General features: G+C 42.9%; 1 protein-coding gene across 7 annotated transcripts in view; it reads left to right on the forward strand.

Moving 5' to 3' along the window:
- Positions 1-25,521, forward strand: part of LOC133589561 (pituitary adenylate cyclase-activating polypeptide type I receptor-like) — a 135,374-nt gene that overhangs the window by 38,076 nt on the left and 71,777 nt on the right. For 5 of the 7 annotated variants that reach the window (XM_061942019.2, XM_061942050.2, XM_061942058.2 and 2 more), the window contains exon 4: positions 2,061-2,280. In XM_061942019.2, the coding sequence (XP_061798003.1) occupies positions 2,061-2,280 (220 nt within the window). Of the gene's footprint in view, positions 1-2,020; positions 2,281-25,521 lie in introns of all 7 variants that reach the window. The other 2 variants (XM_061942034.2, XM_061942026.2) reach the window with 1 other exon arrangement.

The raw sequence follows: 25,521 nt of genomic DNA on the forward strand, positions 1-25,521 counted from the left end.
ACTTAATAATAATAAATAATATAGTAAGTAAGTGAGTATTAGTGTTTGTGTTCTAAACTGCATAGAGTTGAGATAAAAAGTCATATATTGGAATATGGGATGAATTATTTAAATTTGATTTAAATATTAAATGAACCTGAAATATGACTTATTTTATCTTTGTGGTAAATATTGGACACAGTGTGTTGTCAAGTTTATGAGATGTGATGCGAGTGTAAGCCACTGTGACACTATTGTTTATTTTTTAAATGTTTTTATTGTATTTTTTTATAAATGGTTGTAATGATAATGTCAATGAGGGATTTCTAATCACTGCTATGTTGCAATTCTTATTAATATTGCAGTGACGTGCGGTGAGGTTGATGGCTGGTGAGGCACTGACTTCATCACAGTCAGATTTACAAACATATGAACCCTAAAGAGTATCTTATTCACCATTTGATTGGCAGCAGTTAACGGGTTATGTTTAAAAGCTCATACCAGCATTCTTCCCTGCTTGGCACTCAGCATCAAGGCTTGGAATTGGGGGTTAAATCACCAAAAATGATTCCCGGGCGCGGCGCCGCTGCTGCCCACTGCTCCCCTCACCTCCCAGGGGGTGATCAAGGGGATGGGTCAAATACAGAGGACACATTTCATTACACCTAGTGTGTGTGTGACAATCATTGGTACTTTAACTTAACTTTAACTTTACACATACAAACTGTAGCACACAAAAAAGCACATTTAATAAAAAAAACCTCATTATGGTCTTACCTTTACTTATAAATGAAGTCCATGCGCCGATGTTGTGCTGGATTAATGCACTCCCTGACGGGAGTGTTATATCAACTAAAGCCCTCACTTCAACTTTCCACGTGCAAGATTGAATCTATTTAAAAAAGTGTAACCGAGGGTTTATAAATGTGGCCTATACTGTATGAAACTACAAAATAACAAACACGGAGGCTCCAGTTTACACGAGGACCACTTTATTTACCTTCTTTCAAAAACCTCCGCTCCACTCCAACGTGTCATCACTCTTCCGCTCTTAGCGCCTTCAAAATAAGAGCTCAAGGCATATACTGTATAACAGCGCATAACAGGAACTTAACATCACAAAGAGGAAAGCCCATAAAAATAGGTTACAAAAGTTATTTAATAAGAAGCCAAAAAGTGCAAAAAACAATAATGTTCGTGTTGGAGGAGTTGTCTGCAGGTGTACCTAATGTTGTGGCCCTGCAGTCATTCACAACTCCTCCAACACCAACATTATTGTTTTTGCACTTTTTGGCTTCTTATGAAATAACTTTTGTAAATAGATTCAATCTTGCACGTGGAAAGTTTAAGTGTGGGCTTTAGTTGATATAACACTCCCGCCAGGGGTTGCATTCTACGGCGGGGGTGCAGGAGGCGGGATTACTGCGAGCCTCAGCCAGTGCGTCTTTTGCAGCCGTTTTATGATCGCTCAGCACAAGAATAACTTTACAAACATACAGTTGTTGACAAAATACACTGTACATTATATACCTCAGCTAACTAAACTATGGAAATGTATAATATAATTCATATAGCAATACGGTCTCACTGCACAGCAGGCCTGCAGTTAGCCGAGTCCGCAATCCATGTTGAGGCACTGAGTGACGTGCCTCAACTGGCTGCTGTTCACCGCACCGTCTCTTCTCAGTATTTGAACGGCAAATGTGAAAATTCAGCGATTTTAAATAAAAAATAATCTAAAACTGGTGAAGTTAAATGGAAAATAACTTTATAGTATAATCACTGGATACATATAATAATTTAATTATTTTTTTTTCTTTTTACATTTTTTTTCTTTCCATGTCACTGTTAATATTGATACTGTTGTTTTTGTTTGACTACTTTTGGATTTTTTTGTGTCATGTTTGTGTGTCCTCTCAACTGCTCTGTTGATTGATATTCTTAATGTTGCTGGGCCGGGTTTGGTTTTGGAATCGGTATTGTACTATTATTGTATTATTGTGTATTATTTTGTTGGACTGATTAATTAAAAAAAATAAAGTGTTTGTGTTCTCATGTCCTCTGTCCATGAATTGTTGCAGGACCCTTGATGCTACAGTGTGTCCTGAGAGGAGGCAGTGCATTATAGACAACACACACACACACACACACACACACACACACACACACACACACACACACACACACACACACACACACACACACACACACACACACACACACACACACGGGGAGAGAGGAAGACCTTCGGAGGACACGATGAAAGATTTGATCCTGGCTCTGATCCTCCTGCTGCCTCTGGTGAGTCCTGTGATTGTTAAGTGTTCGTGTTTCAAAGCATTTTATACTTTCATTGTTTGTTGGCTTCGGAAAACAAGCTTGATGCTGGAACCAAATTTAGTTCCAAGTGTGAGTTTTCTAAATAGCCCCCATGAGATACAACAATTATAAGTCATTAATAATTACAGCCAAATGGAATGTAAAAGCCTCACATCCCTCAACTACACATTCTCCAAGTTACCATGATTGGTAGGGGTGTCCCGATCAGATATTGATATCAAAAATCGATCTGATATCCATCCATCCATCCATCCATCCATCTTCTTCCGCTTATCCGAGGTCGGGTCGCGGGGGCAGCAGCCTAAGCGGGGAAGCCCAGACTTCCCTCTCCCCAGCCACTTCGTCCAGCTCTTCCTGTGGGACCCCGAGGCGTTCACAGGCCAGCCGGGAGACATAGTCTTCCCAACATGTCCTGGGTCTTCCTCCTACCGGTCAGACATGCCCTAAACACCTCCCTAGGGAGGCGTTCGGGTGGCATCCTGACCAGATGCCCGAACCACCTCATCTGGCTCCTCTCGGTGTGGAGGAGCAGCGGCTTTACTTTGAGCTCCCCCCGGATGGCAGAGCTTCTCACCCTATCTCTAAGGGAGAGTCCCGCCACCCGGCGGAGGAAAGTCATTTCGGCCGCTTGTACCCGTGATCTTGTCCTTTCGGTCATAACCCAACGCTCATGACCATAGGTGAGGATGGGAACGTAGATCGACCGGTAAATTGAGAGCTTTGCCTTCCGGTTCTGCTCCTTCTTCACCACAACGGATCGATACAGCGTCCGCATTACTGAAGACGCCGCACCGATCCGCCTGTCGATCTCACGATCCACTCTTCCCTCACTCGTGAACAAGACTCCGAGGTACTTGAACTCCTCCACTTGGGGCAAGATCTCCTCCCCAACCCGGAGATGGCACTCCACCCTTTACCGGGCGAGAACCATGGACTCGGACTTGGAGGTGCTGATTCTCATCCCAGTCGCTTCCCACTCAGCTGCGAACCGATCCAGTGAGAGCTGAAGATCCTGGCCAGATGAAGCCATCAGGACCACATCATCTGCAAAAAGCAGAGACCTAATCCTGCAGCCACCAAACCAGATTCCCTCAACGCCTTGACTGCGCCTAGAAATTCTGTCCATAAAAGTTATGAACAGAATGGGTGACAAAGGGCAGCCTTGGCGGAGTCCAACCCTCACTGTAAACGTGTCCGACTTACTGCCGGTAATGCGGACCAAGCTCTGGCACTGATCATACAGGGAGCGGACTGCCACAATCAGACAGTCCGATACCCCATACTCTCTGAGCACTCCCCACAGGACTTCCCGAGGGACACGGTCGAATGCCTTCTCCAAGTCCACAAAGCACATGTAGACTGGTTGGGCAAACTCCCATGCTCCCTCAAGGACCCTGCCGAGAGTTTAGAGCTGGTCCACAGTTCCACGACCAGGACGAAAACCACACTGTTCCTCCTGAATCCGAGGTTCGACTCTCCGGCGTAGCCTCCTCTCCAGTACACCTGAATAGACCTTACCGGGAAGGCTGAGGAGTGTGATCCCACGATAGTTAGAACACACCCTCCGGTTCCCCTTCTTAAAGAGAGGAACCACCACCCCGGTCTGCCAATCCAGAGGTACGGCCCCCGATGTCCACGCGATGCTGCAGAGTCTTGTCAACCAAGACAGCCCCACAGCATCCAGAGCCTTAAGGAACTCTGGGCGGATCTTGCCACCGAGGAGCTTTTTAACTACCTCAGCAACCTCAGCCCCAGAAATAGGAGAGCCCACCACAGACTCCCCAGGCACTGCTTCCTCATAGGAAGATGTGTTGGTGGTCGGTCTGATATCATCAAAACAAAATGATATGTGCTTGCATGTAAAATGTGTGATCAAATGTCCAATACCAGCAGTCCTGCAGCGTGTTTACTTGTGCAAAGCTGAACAGTCATTTACACGATGAGTCGGGTGTCCCAGAGGCCGACTCACCGAACCCAGGTTAAGAACCACTGATTTAGGACCAAAACGCTTAAAACAAGTAAAACACTCTATAACATAAAATCTGCTTAGTGAGATGAATTAACTTATCAGACAGAAAATAAGCAAATATCACCCTTATTTGACATACTTCATCTTACTTAGATTTCACTTTTTGCAGTGGACTCGGTCCTCTAGGGTTAGGGCCAACCTGTCCATGAGAACGGTGAGGACAAGAGAACAAGAGCAGGCAGCCATACTCACGTTGTTTCTTTCACCGAGGTGACTTCTTCAGAGAAGTGAGGTAGCAGACACCTTCGGAGCGTAGTTGCTTTTGACCGCTACGAGTCTAGTTTCGTTAGCTTAGCACATACTTGCCAACCTTGAGACCTCCGATTTCGGGAAGTGAGGGGTGGGGCGGGGCGTGGTTGGGGGCGTGGTTAAGAGGGGAGGAGTATATTGACAGCTAGAATTCACCAAGTCAAGTATTTCATACATATATATATATATATATATATATATATATATATATATATATATAGATATAGATATCTACATCCTGAAAATATGCAAACAAAACTGTGTTTAGATCATTGATACTTCAAACTTGCATAAATAAATATTAAGGAATATAACATAACTTGGCTTCTGAGAGTTTCAAAATGTAATGAATAAAATGCTAAAGTTGTTGATAAACAAGCAATTATTTTAATAATTAAATATGGTCATTTTAAATGAATTATTATGATAATTTAAAATCAATTATTTCAAATATGTTTATTTTAATGTATAATTCTATGGCTGGATGTAATAAGGAGTCACAAAAAAATACAAATAAAAATACAATTAATTTTGATGTTTTTAGCAAAATATAGTAAAAATGTATTTATTTTTTTAAAAATTTTTTTATTAATAAATATATTTATTTTTAGGTAAAATAAACATAATAATATAATTTATCTCTAGTCTGGATGATTTAGTTCTTGTCACCCTGTTGTCCTCCCGTCATGAAAAAAGGCTGTCCTCACTCAGGTCCGCATGGAGCTGGAGGGGGCGTGGCTTCCAGCTCCGGCTGAAAATCGGGAGATTTTCGGGAGAATATTTGTCTCGGGAAGTTTTCGGGAGAGGCGCTGAATTTCGGGAGTCTCCCGGAAAATTCGGGAGGGTTGGCAAGTATGGCTTAGCAGCTAGCTGGCTGAGAGAGGGGCGGTGAGACAGCGAGTGCGTGCTTTGCAGGTTTGATAAGACTACTAAATATGTTTGACAAGGAATCAAGAAAGCTGTAAAACAATTAGAAGCGCACAGATAGAAAGATGATACTTAGTTCTCTCGCGGCGGCAGCAGCGGTGATCGTCGGCAGACTTTTTACAATTGTTTTAAATTCAATTTTTCTGTAAGGTTATATTTCTCCTCTTGTGTGTGTGTGTGTGTGTGTGTGTGTGTGTGTGTGTGTGTGTGTGTGTGTGTGTGTGTGTGTGTGTGTGTGTGTGTGTGTGTGTGCATTAGGAGGAGAGTGTGGGTCACAAAGTGCTGACAGCAGCAGTTTCCCCAGCCAGGCAGATGGTTAAGACATAAGATAAATAATGATAATTATTATTTTATTATTAATAATAATAATAATTTCCTTTAACCTAACTTAACTTTATACAAAAGCAGATTTCTTTTGATGGTTTTATTTTTAACACTGTCTTACACAACACTTCCTGATGTATAATACAATGCAAAAATGTCCATTTCTGCACAAGGTTAACTTCTGTCACTTTGTCCTGCATCCTCTTTAAAAGTCCAAAATTTGCACAACCATCTGTTGTCACACCTGCCAGCTTGTCCCTTTTCAATCAATCAATCAATCTTTATTTATATAGCCCTAAATCACAAGTGTCTCAAAGGGCTGCACAAGCCACAACGACATCCTCGGTACAAAGCCCACATAAGGGCAAGGAAAAACTCACCCCAGTGGGACGTCGATGTGAATGACTATGAGAAACCTTTGAGAGGACCGCATATGTGGGTAACCCCCCCCCCCCCTCTAGGGGAGACCGAAAGCAATGGATGTCGAGTGGGTCTGACATAATATTGTGAGAGTCCAGTCCATAGTGGATCCAACATAATAGTAAGAGTCCAGTCCATAGTGAGGCCAGCAGGACACCATCCCGAGCGGAGACGGGTCAGCAGGGCAGAGATGTTCCCAGCCGATGCACAAGCGAGCGGTCCACCCCGGGTCCCGACTCTGGACAGCCAGCACTTCATCCATGGCCACCGGACCTGTGCCCCCCCCCCCCTCCACAAGGAATAGGGGAGCAGAGGAGAAAAGAAAAGAAACGGCAGATCAACTGGTCTAAAAGGGGGGTCTATTTAAAGGCTAGAGTATACAAATGAGTTTTAAGATGGGACTTAAATGCTTCTACTGAGGTAGCATCTCTAATTGTTACCGGGAGGGCATTCCATAGTACTGGAGCCCCAATAGAAAACGCTCTATAGCCCGCAGACTTTTTTTGGGCTCTGGGAATCACTAATAAGCCGGAGTTCTTTGAAGGCAGATTTCTTGCCGGGACATATGGTACAATGCAATCGACAAGATAGGACGGAGCTAGACCGTGTAGTATTTTATACGTAAGTAGTAAAACCTTAAAGTCGCATCTTAAGTGCACAGGAAGCCAGTGCAGGTGAGCCAGTATAGGTATATATATATGTATATATGTATATAAAGGTATATACAGTATAGGCGTAATATGATCAAACTTTCTTGTTCTTGTCAAAAGTCTAGCAGCTGCATTTTGTACCAATTGCAGTCTTTTAATGCTAGACATAGGGAGACCCGAAAATAATATGTTACAGTAGTCGAGACGAGACGTAACGAACGCATGAATAATGATCTCAGCGTCGCTAGTGGATAAAATAGAACGAATTTTAGCGATATTACGGAGATGAAAGAAGGCCGTTTTAGTAACACTCTTAATGTGTGATTCAAACGAGAGAGTTGTGTCGAAGATAATACCCAGATTCTTTACTGATTCGCCTTTTCAGTCCTAACATGTCCAAACACGCATTTACCTATGTGAACAAGTCATTACCTGTGATCGTCTCTTTAATTGACTGCATGGCTGCCAGCTCCTTCGTGATTTGAAAGTCTGCAGTTATCCCAGGTAAGAAGATGAGCAGCTGGGCGGTGTCACGTACATCGCAGCTCTCATCCAAAGCCAGCGAAAAACAGTCAAAGTCGGCCGTTCTGTTCCTCGGCTGAAGCTCCAAGTTTCCAGCGATGGTCTCAACCCGCCTCGTTACAGTGCGTCGGGAGAGTGACACGTTGTCAAATGCACCCCTCTTCTCCGGGCATATCAGCGCAACAGAGTCCAATATCAATATCAGTAACGGCCAATACTCAAGTCTCCAATATCAGTATTGAATATGTGAAAAGTTGTATGGGGATAACCTTAAACCTTGAGTCACCTTTGATCTAAACATGATGCCTGGCATTTATGCCAAAGTGTTCAATCTTTGTCTCATCAGACCAGAAAATGTTGTTTCTTATGGTCTTAGAGTATTTCAGGTGCATGTTGGCAAACATTTTCAAATTATTCCATACTTTTTTGTATTGACAAATGTGCTGTTTCAGACTGCAACATTGTTCAATGAAGGACACTTATTATCTATGTCTAGCTTGTGTGCTGTTATGTGCTTAGCTGTCGGTGTAGCTGCTAGCTCCGAGTAGCCTATAGCTTACCATGTTTACCTTTTGTAAATGGCTTGACCAAAATACAAGAAAAAACAAAAGAACTTGTGTGTTTATTGGAGGACATTTAGATGTTAACTGGCAGAGGTGGGACCAAGTCATTGTTTTGCAAGTCACAAGTAAGTCTCAAGTCTTTGCCCTCAAGTCCGAGTCAAGTCCCGAGTCAAGACAGGCAAGCCCCGAGTCAAGTCCAAAGTCAAGACTGGAAAGTCTCAAGTCAAGTCCTAAGTCCTGCATTTTGAGTTTCGAGTCCTTTCAAGTCCTTTTAACCACAGACTAATATATTAACACAGATTGTGTATGCTTTTCAAACGCTGTATTTATTTATTAAAACAAGTGCATTTTAAATTGCAGGAAAGAAAATTGTGCTGACATTGCACTTTATAATAGCACTATTAACCAGTCATTTTAAACATTAACTCATTCCTTTACAGAACAAACACATTGAAAAATAAAGTGCAAATGTACTTATTTGTACAAAAGTGTTAACATTGAAAAAACATGACATATACGTGAACATAACAAAAAAGTTGTACTTTTTATATGTCAGGGCCCTATGCTGCATTGCATTTGCAAAAGACCAAATTAGCCAAGAGTCTGTCAGTCATTTGTGCACGATGGGGGCGTAGTATGATGCCACCATGGCTGAAAACTCGCTCCACTGGAGCACTGGAGGCAGGCACTGCCAAGACTCTCATGGCCACTCGGAACAGTGAAGGAAGAGTCTTCATGTTCAATGCCCAGAACAAAAGGGGGAGAGAGGTTTTTTGGGTTGGTGCACTACTTGTAAGTGTATCTTGTGTTTTTTATGTTGATTTAATTAAAAAAAGAAAAAAAAAAAAAAAAATTATTTCTTGTGCGGCCCGATACCAATCGATCCACGGACCAGTACCGGGCCGCGGCCCGGTGGTTGGGGACCACTGAGGTAAACAACCAACAGTATGTCAGAAAGCTAGCTAAAACAGTACACATATTCATAATATAGTATACATTTTAACTGACCTTTATTTGACTATTTTTGTCTTTTTTTAGGTGGCTAAAATACGCGGTGCTGCTGACCGCCGTCTAACGTTACGTGTGATATATTGACTAACGTAACCCTGCTTAAAAAAATCACTGAACAAAAAGTATAAATAAGGTAGTGAACTGCAACAGATTCCCGTGTTTGCAATAACGTTATAACGTTAGCAGTGAGTTTACAGCCTCACTGATTTAACTACACAGCAAATAAAAGTCACGTTACTTAGCCAATAAACGTTATCTTACATTCAAAACTTACCGTTCTTTGTGCAACTTCAAATGCCGGACGAAGTTGGAAGTTGTTGCCTCTCCATCAGTCATTTTGGAACCGCATGTGTTGCATACTGCAAACCGTTTTGTGTTGACCACCTCGTAATTTTTATACCCAAACAAAATTATTTTAGGCATAATTTTTTGTTCACTGGCGTGTGGTTTGGACATGTCTTCTTCCTGCAATTTGATTGGATGAATGCTGTGTGATGAAAACAAAGTAGATGTAATTTGATTGGCTGTTGTACTGAGAGCACACCAGCTGACACACGCAACGCTGATAGACAAGTACACAATGAAAAATACGGAGCGCTCCCGAATAACTTTTTCATCTTTGGGTTTTGGGGAAAGTAGCAAGTCATGTCAAGTCATGTCAATTCAAAAGGCTCAAGTCCAAGTGAAGTCACAAGTCATTGATGTTAAAGTCTAAGTCGAGTTGCAAGTCTTTTTACATTTTGTCAAGTCGAGTCTAAAGTCATCAAATTCATGACTCGAGTCTGACTCGAGTCCAAGTCATGTGACTCGAGTCCACACCTCTGGTAGATAGTAAATCATATTTCATTAAAAAAGGAAAAGAAAACATGCATTTGCGTTCTCACATCCCCTCTTTTGCTGACAAAGGTAAAGCGCCCCCCCCTCCCCCCGTCCCCCTTCAGTTGACATCTTTACACAGCGCGTCCAACGCTGACCTTCAGCGCCTGTTGTGAAGTACTTAGTGTGTCAAATGGGTCTGCAGTGAGGCCAGTGGCCTGCCGCGTCACATGGGGATTTTATTATGGTCTGGTGGCCGGCCCAGTTAACCGGCCCTTGAATTTAGCCTCGGGGACGGATGGTGCAATCTGCAGCTTGCAAATGGCCGACCTATCTGATTGGACATCTGCTTTTATTTTTAGTTACAGCTCGGACGTTCGGTTTGTCTGCTTTGTATTCATTTAAACCCACGCTACACTTAATATGTATTCATTTCTGTCCAAGAACTGTCTTCCTTAGTTTAGCTTTGCTATTTAGCACGCTAACCCTTGCTACATGCTATCCAGAGGTGGGTAGAGTAGCCAGAAATTGTACTCAAGTAAGAGTACTGTTACTTTAGAGATGTATTACTCAAGTAAAAGTAAGGAGTAGTCACCCAAATATTTACTTGAGTAAAAGTAAAAAGTATGTTGTGAAAAAACTACTCAAGTACTGAGTAACTGATGAGTAACCTGTTCGTTTAATGATGACGGCAACAAATAATGCACAAAAACATAAAAATAGCAATGAGCAAATTCAGAGCCAGGAATATCTCTTAAAACAATAATATATATTAAATAAAAATGCATTAACATAAAAAAAAATGAAGGCAAATTGAGCCACAATAACTTAACAGCACCATAGGCTCAGTAGGCAGAGATTACAAAGGAAAATAACAAGTTAGGCTTTACACAAACCATAAACTGATAGGTGTGGGCTGCACCTGGGAGCACACTGTGCTCTTCTGATTGGTGTTTGTATGCATGCGTGAGTGTGTGTGCGACTGTGTGTGGGTATTTGTCTGTCTATGAGGCTGCAGTGCGTTAATAAATGTCCCCACACGATGTACATTTGACAGTGATTCATAGCAGGGAAGCTAACATCCGCCTACGGTGACAGCCAAAATATCTACTAAGGTTACTTACCGCCATGTGCTTCCTCAAATTTGACGTTGAGTTCATGTAAGCTTAAGCTTGTTAATCATGTGACTGCCTGGCTCTGTTTGATTGGTGAAACGGAGTGAAACGTCACCAGTGACTGTATTTGATTGGTGAAACAGAGTCAAACGTCACCAGTGACTGCATTTGATTGGTGAAACGCAGTCAAACGTCACCAGTGACTGTATTTGATTGGTGAAACGGAGTCAAACGTCACCAGTGACTGCATTTGATTGGTGAAACGGAGTCAAACGTCACCAGTGAGTGTATTTGATTGGTGAAACGGAGTCAAACGTCAGCAGTGACTGTTTTTGATTGGTGAAACGGAGTCAAACGTCACCAGTGACTATATTTGATTGGTGAAACGGAGTCAAACGTCACCAGTGACTGCATTTGATTGGTGAAACGGAGTCAAACGTCACCAGTGACTGCATTTGATTGGTGAAACGGAGTCAAACGTCACCAGTGACTGCATTTGATTGGTGAAACGCAGTCAAACGTCACCAGTGACTGTATTTGATTGGTGAAACAGAGTCAAACGTCACCAGTGACTGCATTTGATTGGTGAAACGCAGTCAAACGTCACCAGTGACTGCATTTGATGGGTGAAACGGAGTCAAACGTCACCAGTGAGTGTATTTGATTGGTGAAACGGAGTCAAACGTCAGCAGTGACTGTTTTTGATTGGTGAAACGGAGTCAAACGTCACCAGTGACTATATTTGATTGGTGAAACGGAGTCAAACGTCACCAGTGACTGCATTTGATTGGTGAAACGGAGTCAAACGTCACCAGTGACTGCATTTGATTGGTGAAACGGAGTCAAACGTCACCAGTGACTGCATTTGATTGGTGAAACAGAGTCAAACGTCACCAGTGACTGCATTTGATGGGTGAAACGGAGTCAAACGTCACCAGTGAGTGTATTTGATTGGTGAAACGCAGTCAAACGTCACCAGTGACTGCATTTGATGGGTGAAACGGAGTCAAACGTCACCAGTGAGTGTATTTGATTGGTGAAACGGAGTCAAACGTCACCAGTGAGTGTATTTGATTGGTGAAACGCAGTCAAACGTCACCAGTGACTGTATTTGATTGGTGAAACGCAGTCAAACGTCACCAGTGACTGCATTTGATTGGTGAAACGGAGTCAAACGTCACCAGTGACTGCATTTGATTGGTGAAACGGAGTCAAACGTCACCAGTGACTGTATTTGATTGGTGAAACGGAGTCAAACGTCACCAGTGACTATATTTGATTGGTGAAACGGAGTCAAACGTCACCAGTGACTGCATTTGATTGGTGAAACGGAGTCAAACGTCACCAGTGACTGCATTTGATTGGTGAAACGGAGTCAAACGTCACCAGTGACTGCATTTGATTGGTGAAACGCAGTCAAACGTCACCAGTGACTGTATTTGATTGGTGAAACAGAGTCAAACGTCACCAGTGACTGCATTTGATTGGTGAAACGCAGTCAAACGTCACCAGTGACTGCATTTGATGGGTGAAACGGAGTCAAACGTCACCAGTGAGTGTATTTGATTGGTGAAACGGAGTCAAACGTCAGCAGTGACTGTTTTTGATTGGTGAAACGGAGTCAAACGTCACCAGTGACTATATTTGATTGGTGAAACGGAGTCAAACGTCACCAGTGACTGCATTTGATTGGTGAAACGGAGTCAAACGTCACCAGTGACTGCATTTGATTGGTGAAACGGAGTCAAACGTCACCAGTGACTGCATTTGATTGGTGAAACAGAGTCAAACGTCACCAGTGACTGCATTTGATTGGTGAAACGCAGTCAAACGTCACCAGTGACTGCATTTGATGGGTGAAACGGAGTCAAACGTCACCAGTGAGTGTATTTGATTGGTGAAACGGAGTCAAACGTCACCAGTGAGTGTATTTGATTGGTGAAACGCAGTCAAACGTCACCAGTGACTGTATTTGATTGGTGAAACGCAGTCAAACGTCACCAGTGACTGCATTTGATTGGTGAAACGGAGTCAAACGTCACCAGTGACTGCATTTGATTGGTGAAACGGAGTCAAACGTCACCAGTGACTGTATTTGATTGGTGAAACGGAGTCAAACGTCACCAGTGACTGTTTTTGATTGGTGAAACGGAGTCAAACGTCACCAGTGACTGCATTTGATTGGTGAAACAGACCGAAACGTCACCAGTGACTGTATTTGATTGGTGAAACAGAGTCAAACGTCACCAGTGACTGCATTTGATTGGTGAAACGGAGTCAGACGTCACCAGTGACTGCATTTGATTGGTGAAACGCAGTCAAACGTCACCAGTGACTGCATTTGATTGGTGAAACGGAGTCAAACGTCACCAGTGACTGTATTTGATTGGCGAAACGCAGTCAAACGTCACCAGTGACTGTATTTGATTGGTGAAACGCAGTCAAACGTCACCAGTGAATGCATTTGATTGGTGAAACGGAGTCAAACTTCACCAGTGACTGTATTTGATTGGTGAAACGCAGTCAAACGTCACCAGTGACTGCATTTGATTGGTGAAACGGAGTCAAACGTCACCAGTGACTGTATTTGATTGGCGAAACGCAGTCAAACGTCACCAGTGACTGTATTTGATTGGTGAAACGCAGTGAAACGTCACCAGTGACTGCATTTGATTGGTGAAACGGAGTCAAACGTCACCAGTGACTGCATTTGATTGGTGAAACGGAGTCAAACGTCAGCAGTGACTGCATTTGATTGGTGAAACGCAGTCAAACGTCACCAGTGAGTGTATTTGATTGGTGAAACGGAGTCAAACGTCACCAGTGACTGTTTTTGATTGGTGAAACGGAGTCAAACGTCACCAGTGACTGCATTTGATTGGTGAAACGCAGTCAAACGTCACCAGTGAGTGTATTTGATTGGTGAAACGGAGTCAAACGTCACCAGTGAGTGTATTTGATTGGTGAAACTGAGTCAAACGTCACCAGTGAGTGTATTTGATTGGTGAAACGCAGTCAAACGTCACCAGTGACTGTATTTGATTGGTGAAACAGAGTCAAACGTCACCAGTGAGTGTATTTGATGGGTGAAACGCAGGCATGCGATAGATCCTACTTTGAAGGTCTGTCTGACAAAGCAAAACAAACAAAGCGTGCATTAACAGATGGATAAAAATCAGTAGCGAGTAGCGAGCTGAATGTAGATAAAAGTAGCGGAGTAAAAGTAGCGTTTCTTCTCTATAAATATACTCAAGTAAAAGTAAAAGTATGTTGCATTAAAACTACTCTTAGAAGTACAATTTATCCCAAAATGTACTCAAGTAGATGTAAATGTAGCGGGTTACTACCCACCTCTGATGCTATCCTGTGCTTGTTAGCGCGAGGTAAATGTAGTTGTTGTTAGCTGTGGGGTAGAAATGATTTGCTGGAAACTGTTTCTAATATATTAGTGACCATATTTAGCTATGTGGGTGAAAAACAAATATGTCCCAAAAACTTTTTCACTTCCAATACGATTGCGATGTTGGAGCCTTGAGTATTGGCTGATACTAGGGCTGGGCGATATGGCCTTTTATTAATATGTGGATGCTTTTAGGCCATGTCACGATACACCATATATACCGTATTTTCCGCACCATAAGGCGCCCTGGGTTATAAGCCGCGCCTTCAATGAACGGCATATTTCAAAACTTTGTCCACCTATAAGCCGCCCCGTGTTATAAGCCGCATCTAACTGCGCTAAAGGTGTGAGGAACTCGCATGGCTGCCGTTTGTGTGACCCCAAGATGCAAGAACCAGGAGGAGGATGAGCAGGTAAGATGATTTTAATTATAAAACAACAGAGAAATGTAGCAGTCTTGCATACAACAGTTCCTAACATAGTCTATCGTTGAGCACTGAGGAGTGCTCGAGAGAAAACATAAATAGACATATGCTGATTGGCAGCAGGTGTGGACCGGCTGCCAATCAACGGCAGGTGAGGAGAAAACAGTGCTCAGTGGAACCAACAGGAAATATAACAACATAAGAGCACTGACCGGAAGTAAATACAAAAACATGGAAACAAACCGAAATGAAGTGACAGATCGTCACAGGACCCCCCCCTCAAGGAACAGATTCCAGATGTTCCCTGGAAACAAGAACGGAAATAAGTCCAAAAATTACGGGAGGGAGGAGGGAGGACATGGCGGAGGGTCGCCAGGCCTAGTGTCCCCGCAGCCAGCGAGGGAAAGTCAGGTGGCGGCGACGCGTTGAACGCCGCTGGAACAGGCGAGGTGGACGACCACGGAATGGCCACATTAGTGGCCGACAAGGAGGAGGTCGCGCAGCTGGCGGCGACGAGGATGACAGCGTCGTCGGTGGATCCTCTGCCGACGATGAAGATGGCGGCACCGTGCAGAGTCCCGCCGGTGACGCGGAAGACCTCCGCGCCGTGCGAAGGCGTGCAAGAGATGATGTCATCGTGGGCGGAGTCGTCGACAATGATGACACTGAAGATGGCGGCGCCATGCGAAAGCTCGCCGGAGATGTGGTCGTGGGTGGATCCGCTGCCGACCAGGAAAATGGCGGTGTCGTGCGGAGTCCCACCGGTGACGCGGAAGATGTCCGCGCAGTGCGAAGGCGCGCCAGAGAAGATGAAGGTGGCGGCGCCGTGGAAAGAGACGATGATGTCTCCGTGGGAGGAGACGATGGCGGGGATGACAGCGGCGTGTGCTTGGCTGCACTGCTGCTGGTAGTAGCCCCCCCTCCACTAGGCGGATGCCAGACGCCGTCCACCACTGGGAGAAGGAGTTCTGGGTCTTTTATGTCTCCCGGTGCGAAAACCAGGGACGGGCGGAAGGGGGCCAGGAGGAGGGAAAAAGATACGTCCCTCGCCGAGTCCCAGCAGGAGGCCAGGAAGGACATCACGTTGGGCTCCACTGGAGCCTTTACCGGACTGGCAGAATGAGCGGGTGATGGAAGGGATAGCAGCCGTGGTGCAGCTGCTGGAAGCTGCCTTGGAGCAGGAACGGGTGATGGGCACTCAGCCGGTGTTGGTCGTCGTGGCGCAGCGACCGGCGTAAGACGCGGGGCTGCAACTGGCGTGCGACGCGGTGTGGGAACCGGTGGTCGACGCGCTGGCACAGGCGATTGCCGTGGAGCCGGGACAGGATGCACAGCAGGCGACGGGGAAGATGGCGGCAGTGGCCGCGCCGGTCGGAGATCCGGAACCGGCGGCCGAGCCGGGAAGAGCGAAGGCGGCGGTGGCCTAGCCGGTCGGAGAGCCGGAACCGGCGGCCGAGCCGGGAGGAGCGAAGGCGGCGGTGGCCTCGCCGGTCGGAGAGCCGGAACCGGCGGTCGAGGCGGAGAGGGAAGGTCCGAGCCTGCTGTGGGCTGGGACCGCACAAACCTGGCTTTTAAGTCCTCCAAAAATTGTGCGGTCCAGAAGGTCGGCTGTGCATCGCCGACAGGGGTTCTCGCGAGGACACAATCTTCTGGCTCGACGATACTGTGAGGAACTCGCATGGCTGCCGTTTGTGTGACCCCAAGATGCAAGAACCAGGAGGAGGATGAGCAGGTAAGATGATTTTAATTATAAAACAACAGAGAAATGTAGCAGTCTTGCATACAACAGTTCCTAACATAGTCTATCGTCGAGCACTGAGGAGTGCTCGAGAGAAAACATAAATAGACATATGCTGATTGGCAGCAGGTGTGGACCGGCTGCCAATCAACGGCAGGTGAGGAGAAAACAGTGCTCAGTGGAACCAACAGGAAATATAACAACATAAGAGCACTGACCGGAAGTAAATACAAAAACATGGAAACAAACCGAAATGAAGTGACAGATCGTCACAAAAGGAATGTCAAAAAAACAGTCAGATAGGTCAGTCAAACTTTAATAATATATTAAAAACCAGCGTGATGTGGGCGCGCATGGAGTCGTATATCAACATGGACGGAGCTGCGTGAAAAAAGCCACCCGGCCTCTTCGCGTAAACTTAAACTTACCTTAACCACTCGCTCATCTTTTCTTCATCCATCCCTTCGAGTTAGCTTTTATGATGACGCCGGCTGGAAAGGTCTCTTTTGGCAAGGTCTTCCTTTTGAATATCACCATGGGTGGAAGTTTCTGGCCATTAGCATGGCAAGCTAGAACCACAGTGAAGGATGACTTCTCATTCCCTGTGGTGCGAATATTCACCGTACGTGCTCCCGTTGTATCCACAGTGCGGTTCACAGGAATATCAAAAGTCAGTGGAACCTCGTCCATGTTGATAATGTTCTCTGGCCGGATCTTTTTTTCAGCTATCTTGTTTTTACAATATGCACGGAAAGTAGCCAGCTTTTCTTGAAAGTCTTTAGGCAGTTGCTGTGAAATAGTAATCCGTGTGCGGATGGAGAGATTGCGTCTTTTCATGAACCGGATCCCTGTCGCTTAGTAGGAGCCATTTTGTGGTCTTTACAGATGTAAACACACAAAGGAAATGAAACGTACGGTAATATCCGCGCGCTTTTTCTTCTTCTACGCGGGCGGGTGGTTGCTTACAGTAGAAGAAGAAGCGCTTCCTGTTCTATGGGGGCGGGTGCTTACCTTGGCGGTTGCTTGCGTAGAAGAAGAAGCACTTCCTCTTCTACGGGGAAAAAAGATGGCGGCTGTTTACCGTAGTTGCGAGACCGAAACTTTATGAAAATGAATCTTAATATTAATCCATATATAAAGCGCACCGGGTTAAAAGCCGCACTGTCAGCTTTTGAGTAAATTTGTGGTTTTTAGGTGCGGCTAATAGTGCGGAAAATACGGTATGTGGATATTTTGCCTTAGCCTTGAATGAACACTTGATGCATATAATCACAGCAGTATGATGATTCTATGTGTGTTAACTCATTCTCCTTCTATGCCACACCAATATGGAATGCACTCCCAACAGGTGTAAAAGAAAGGGCATCTCTATCCTCCTTCAAAACCGCAATAAAAGAACACCTCCAGGCAACTTCAACCCTAAACTAACACCCTCCCTTCCACATCCCACCTCCCCGGATTGTTAATAATCAAATGTAAATAATCAAATGTAGATACTTATTCTTATTCTTATGCTCTCTGATCTCTATCTCTATGTCCACTACTTGCTGTACATATCCTACCAAGTCAGACCTACACTGTTTCAATGTCCATTTCACTGATGATGCAATTGTTGATGACTGAAAACCTATATATATATATGTATGTATGTGTGGGAAAAAATCACAAGACTACTTCATCTCTACAGGCCTGTTTCATGAGGGGTTCCCTCAATCATCAGGAGATTTTAATGGAAGCATTCACATACCATGGTTTATATAGGGCACAGAGTGGGTGGGTACAGGCTGGCGTAGGGGCGTGGTGATTGGCTCATGTGTTACCTAGGAGGTGTTTCCGTCTGTGGCGGCATGCTGATACAATTTCGCTGCGCTTGTTGAGGGATGACAGGTCTGGACGGTATATAATAAACAGTTTCTCTTTCAAGCATAGGTTGCATCTTTTATTACCACTATTGTAAGGTGTGCTGGATGCAAGAATTTGCCATGTTATTGAATATTCAACATTATTGTCTTTGAGGTCCCAAATGTGTTTGCTGAGTTCTGTGGTATTCCGCAGGTTTTGGTTCCTGGAAGAAGCCTTGTGATTGTTCCATCTGGTTTTGAACTCTCCCTCGGTTAATCCTACATATGTGTCGGATGTGTTAATGTCCTTGCGTGTTACCTTAGATTGGTAAACAACTGATGTTTGTAAGCACCCCCCGTTGAGAGGGCAATCAGGTTTCTTGCGGCAGTTGCAGCCTTTGTTGGTTTTGGAGTCGCTCTGTCCGGGGGCCGACGGCTCATTTGCAATTGTTTTGTTGTGGTTTGAGATAATTTGTCGTATATTATTCATACAGCTGTAGCTCAATTTAATGTTGTTCTTGTTGAATGCTTTTCTTAGGGTGTTGCCTTTGGGGAAGTGTTTGTCGATCAGAGTGAGGAATTTGTGGCCAATGTTAGTTGAGACGTTTTTGCTGTATGGGGGGGGGGTTGTACCAGATGATGTTGTTTCGTTTTCTGTTCTTTTTTGGTTGGTTTCCTGGCGTGGGTTCATAGGTGAGGGTGAAATTGTATCCGCTTTCATCAAGGGCTTTTTGGTACGGGGGGGGGGGTTGCTTGGTCGAATTCAGCTTTGCTAGATGACAGCATCGATAGCCTTTTATTAATTCCGGTAGGTATTCTTTTCGTGGTGGTGGGTGGGTGGTTGCTGTCATGGTATATATATATATATATATATATATATATATATATATATATATATATATGTATATATATATATATATATATATAAGATGCATTACATCTGTTTAGCATCACATGACGTGTATTTATGCAGCGCTCCGTATAAATACACAAACAATTCCCTTTTAATGCCATTCCTAACCTAAGGAGTAGATATAGGAATATAAATATGCATATGTCTTCTCACTGGGAAGACTCCTGCTGCCTAGCAACAAGTAATTGTCTTCCTTGAAAGCAACATTTGAAGCAAACAAACTGCTTCCTGACACCTTTTAAAATTCAGCGGTGGTGCTGCAGCGGCGCAGGCAGTGGTGGTGTTCTCAGTAAGTCACTTATCTCATGTGCCCAGCCACGCCTGAGGTGAATTCATATTAGAGAGTGATGAGTCAGCCAAAGACCATCACTTCATGCACGTTAAGATGCTGCTGCTGCGCCAAGGACTTGCTCGTTATTCTTCTTCCCTTTGTTTTATTTGCTCTTATGTTCTCCAAGTCACCAGACAATATATCTTTGCACTTCATTAAAAGGAGATTTTCTGCTTTCAACAAAACAATTGGTGAACAGGTGCATATATATTAAAAACAATATTCTGCAAAAAGTTATTAATTCAGACAAATAGACCAATTTAACTCTTTTGGCAGTTTATTTGCTGATCGCAGATTAGTTTGACTCCAATTCTTGCATACTTGCCAACCCTCCCGGATTTTCCGGGAGACTCCCGAAATTCAGCGCCTCTCGCGAAAACCTCCCGGGACAAATTTTCCACCGAAAATCTCCCGAAATTCAGGCGGACCTGAGTGACGTGTCGACAGCCTGTTTTCACGTCCGCTTTCCCACAATATAAACAGCGTGCCTGCCCAATGACGTTATAACTGTAGAATGATGGAGGGCGAGTTCTTGGTTTCTTATGTGGGTTTATTGTTAGGCAGTTTCATTAACGTCCTCCCAGCGCGGTAACAACACACAACAACAGCAGTCACGTTTTCGTCTACCGTAAAGAGCAATGTTGTGACACTCTTAAACAGGACAATACTGCCATCTACTGTACATGCATATGTGACAATAACATCTATGGCTTTTAAAGAGTGCACAACTGCGCACACAACAAGGAGACGAATCAGAATGCATCATCAGAGAGGGTGTTCAGCATGGTTAGAAAAATAGTGACACAGTATAGAACAAGGATGGACAATTCAACCCTTAACTCAACAATGGGTAGATGAGTGTTATGTGTGTGTATATGTGTAAATAAATCCACACTGAAATTCAAGTATTTCTCTTATATATATATATATATATATATATATATATATATATATATATATATATATATATATATATATATATATATATATATATATATATATATATATATATATATATATAGCTAGAATTCACTGAAAGTCAAGTATTTCTTATATACAGGTAAAAGCCAGTAAATTAGAATATTTTGAAAAACTTGATTGATTTCAGTAATTGCATTCAAAAGGTGTAACTTGTACATTATATTTATTCATTGCACACAGACTGATGCATTCAAATGTTTATTTCATTTAATTTTGATGATTTGAAGTGGCAACAAATGAAAATCCAAAATTCCGTGTGTCACAAAATTAGAATATTACTTAAGGCTAATACAAAAAAGGGATTTTTAGAAATGTTGGCCAACTGAAAAGTATGACAATGAAAAATATGAGCATGTACAATACTCAATACTTGGTTGGAGCTCCTTTTGCCTCAATTACTGCGTTAGTGCGGCGTGGCATGGAGTCCATGAGTTTCTGGCACTGCTCAGGTGTTATGAGAGCCCAGGTTGCTCTGATCGTGGCCTTCAACTCTTCTGCGTTTTTGGGTCTGGCATTCTGCATCTTCCTTTTCACAATACCCCACAGATTTTCTATGGGGCTAAGGTCAGGGGAGTTGGCGGGCCAATTTAGAACAGAAATACCATGGTCCGTAAACCAGGCACGGGTAGATTTTGCGCTGTGTGCAGGCGCCAAGTCCTGTTGGAACTTGAAATCTCCATCTCCATAGAGCAGGTCAGCAGCAGGAAGCATGAAGTGCTCTAAAACTTGCTGGTAGACGGCTGCGTTGACCCTGGATCTCAGGAAACAGAGTGGACCGACACCAGCAGATGACATGGCACCCCAAACCATCACTGATGGTTTGGGTTGGTTTGGTTTGGTTTGGTTTGCATTTCCTTTGGAAATCGAGCTCCCAGAGTCTGGAGGAAGACAGGAGAGGCACAGGATCCACGTTGCCTGAAGTCTAGTGTAAAGTTTCCACCATCAGTGATGGTTTGGGGTGCCATGTCAACCAAGTATTGAGTATTGTACATGCTCATATTTTTCATTTTCATACTTTTCAGTTGGCCAACATTTCTAAAAATCCCTTTTTTGTATTAGCCTTAAGTAATATTCTAATTTTGTGACACACGGAATTTTGGATTTTCATTTGTTGCCACTTCAAATCATCAAAATTAAATGAAATAAACATTTGAATGCATCAGTCTGTGTGCAATGAATAAATATAATGTACAAGTTACACCTTTTGAATGCAATTACTGAAATAAATCAAGTTTTTCAAAATATTCTAATTTACTGGCTTTTACCTGTATATTCTTGAAATATTTCACTCTGTGTGTAATAAACCACTTTTTTAAATATGCACTACTGAAATTGTAAGTGGAACTATAAGTGAATACAGCTGGAACTATAAGTGAATACAGCTGGAACTATAAGTGAATACAGCTGGAACTATAAGTGAATACAGCTGGAACTATAAGTAAATACAGCTGGAACTATAAGTGAATACAGCTGGAACCATAAGTGAATACAGCTGGAACTATAAGTGAATACAGCTGGAACTATAAGTAAATACAGCTGGAACTATAAGTGAATACAGCTGGAACTATAAGTAAATACAGCTGGAACTATATGTGAATACAGCTGGAACTATAAGTAAATACAGCTGGAACTATAAGTGAATGCAGCTGGAACTATAAGTGAATACAGCTGGAACTATAAGTGAATACAGCTGGAACTATAAGTGAATACAGCTGGAACTATAAGTGAATACAGCTAGAACTATAAGTGAATACAGCTGGAACTATAAGTGAATACAGCTGGAACTATAAGTGAATACAGCTGGAACTATAAGTAAATACAGCTGGAACTATAAGTGAATACAGCTGGAACTATAAGTGAATACAGCTAGAACTATAAGTGAATACAGCTGGAACTATAAGTGAATACAGCTGGAACTATAAGTGAATACAGCTAGAACTATAAGTGAATACAGCTGGAACTATAAGTGAATACAGCTGGAACTATAAGTGAATACAGCTGGAACTATAAGTGAATGCAGCTGGAACTATAAGTGAATACAGCTGGAACTATAAGTGAATACAGCTGGAACTATAAGTGAATACAGCTAGAACTATAAGTGAATACAGCTGGAACTATAAGTGAATACAGCTGGAACTATAAGTGAATACAGCTGGAACTATAAGTGAATACAGCTGGAACTATAAGTGAATACAGCTAGAACTATAAGTGAATACAGCTAGAACTATAAGTGAATACAGCTGGAACTATAAGTGAATACAGCTGGAACTATAAGTGAATACAGCTGGAACTATAAGTGAATACAGCTGGAACTATAAGTGAACTCAGCTGGAACTATAAGTGAATACAGCTGGAACTATAAGTGAATGCAGCTGGAACTATAAGTGAATACAGCTGGAACTATAAGTGAATGCAGCTGGAACTATAAGTGAATACAGCTGGAACTATAAGTGAATACAGCTGGAACTATAAGTGAATACAGCTGGAACTATAAGTGAATACAGCTGGAACTATAAGTGAATACAGCTAGAACTATAAGTGAATACAGCTGGAACTATAAGTGAATACAGCTGGAACTATAAGTGAATACAGCTGGAACTATAAGTAAATACAGCTGGAACTATAAGTGAATACAGCTGGAACTATAAGTGAATACAGCTAGAACTATAAGTGAATACAGCTGGAACTATAAGTGAATACAGCTGGAACTATAAGTGAATACAGCTAGAACTATAAGTGAATACAGCTGGAACTATAAGTGAATACAGCTGGAACTATAAGTGAATACAGCTGGAACTATAAGTGAATGCAGCTGGAACTATAAGTGAATACAGCTGGAACTATAAGTGAATACAGCTGGAACTATAAGTGAATACAGCTAGAACTATAAGTGAATACAGCTGGAACTATAAGTGAATACAGCTGGAACTATAAGTGAATACAGCTGGAACTATAAGTGAATACAGCTGGAACTATAAGTGAATACAGCTAGAACTATAAGTGAATACAGCTGGAACTATAAGTGAATACAGCTGGAACTATAAGTGAATACAGCTGGAACTATAAGTGAATACAGCTGGAACTATAAGTGAACTCAGCTGGAACTATAAGTGAATACAGCTGGAACTATAAGTGAATGCAGCTGGAACTATAAGTGAATACAGCTGGAACTATAAGTGAATGCAGCTGGAACTATAAGTGAATACAGCTGGAACTATAAGTGAATACAGCACATCATCCATCCACAAACCAGCCCAAAAATATGAATATTAAAGACATATTTAAAAAGAAATGCATTTTTACTCTCCCATGCTAAAAAAAAAGAAGAAAAAAAGTGTTGTTATTTTGTTTAGTTTTTCTGATAGAAAGGAGAAAACACTGATTGGAGATAAATATTTACAACTGTCCAGCAATTATGTCAAATATGTATAAAATATGTCAAAAAAAGATTCGTGGAAAAATATACTTTTTCTTGTACTTCCTGTCAGCTTTGAAACAGCACCTGAACTTATTTTAGTACCAAATTAGTCTGTTTGAATTATTTTATTCAGTTTTATTGAACGTATTATCTTTTATCAGCTGTTCTATTTCTTCACTATAGGCCAGTCAAATTTATCAATTTATTTTTTTGATCATTGTAATTTTACTAAACTTGTAGGGCAAGTTGTTTAGAAGATTGTAAACAGTTTTTATTTTTATGTTAGAGCTATGAGAATATTCCATTTTAAGATGAATAAACGGCGATAAACGAGGGTTTACTGTAACTCACTTTTTGATGTGTGATGTAAAGTTAAAAAAGGTATAATTATAATACATAGAGGGGTTAGGGTTAGGGTTAGGGTTAGCGTTTGGTTAGGATTAGGGTTAGGGTTAGGGTTAGGGTTAGGGTTAGGCATAAAGCAAAAAAGAGTTGGTTTGGGTTAGGGCTAGGGTTAGGGTTAGGGTTAGGGCTAGGGTTAGGGTTTGGATAGGGTTAGGGTTGGGGTTAGGATTAGGGTTAGGGTTAGGGTTAGGCATAAAGAAAAAGAGTTGGTTTGGGTTAAGGGTTAGGGTTAGGGTTTGGTTAGGGTTAGGGTTAGGGTTAGGGTTGGGGTTGGAATTGGGGTTAGGACTAGGGTTAGGGTTAGGGTTAGGGTTAGGCATAAAGAAAAAGAGTTGGTTTGCGTTAGGGCTAGGGTTAGGGTTAGGTGTAAAAGTAGGGTTAGGGTTAGGGTTAGGGTTGGGTTAGGGTTAGGGTTAGGGATGAAGCAAAAGAGTTGGTTTGGGTTAGGGCTAGGCTTAGGGTTAGGGTTGGGTTAGGGTTAGGGTTAGGGTTGGGGTTAGGATTAGGGTTAGGGTTAGGGTTAGGCATAAAGTAAAATAGTTGGTTTGGGTTAAGGCTAGGATTAGGGTTAGGGTTAGGGTTAGGCATAAAGAAAAAGTGTTGGTTTGGGTTAGGGCTAGGGTTAGGTTTAGGGTTAGGGTTAGGATTAGGGTTGGGTTAGCGTTAGGGTTGGGGTTAGGATTAGGGTTAGGGTTAGGGTTAGGCATAAAGAAAAAGAGTTGGTTTGGGTTAGGGCTAGGATTTGGGTTAGGGTTAGGCTTAGAGAAAAAGAGTTGGTTTGGGTTAGGGCTAGGGTTAGGGTTAGGGTTGGGGTTAGGGTTAGGGTTGGGTTAGCATTAGGGTTGGAGTTGGGGTTGGGGTTGGGATTAGGTTTAGGGTTAGGATTAGGGTTAGGGTTAGGGCTAAGCATAAAGAAAAAGAGTTGGTTTGGGTTAGAGCTAGGGTTAGGGTTAGGGTTAGGGTTTGGAATAGCCTTAGGGTTAGGGTTGGGTTAGGGTTAGGGTTAGGATTAGGGTTAGGGTTAGGGTTAGGCATAAAGTAAAATAGTTGGTTTGGGTTAAGGCTAGGATTAGGGTTAGGGTTAGGGTTAGGCATAAAGAAAAAGTGTTGGTTTGGGTTAGGGC

The sequence above is a fragment of the Nerophis lumbriciformis genome, linkage group LG03 (genome assembly GCF_033978685.3).
Source record: "Nerophis lumbriciformis linkage group LG03, RoL_Nlum_v2.1, whole genome shotgun sequence".
NCBI classification, from domain to species: domain Eukaryota; kingdom Metazoa; phylum Chordata; class Actinopteri; order Syngnathiformes; family Syngnathidae; genus Nerophis; species Nerophis lumbriciformis.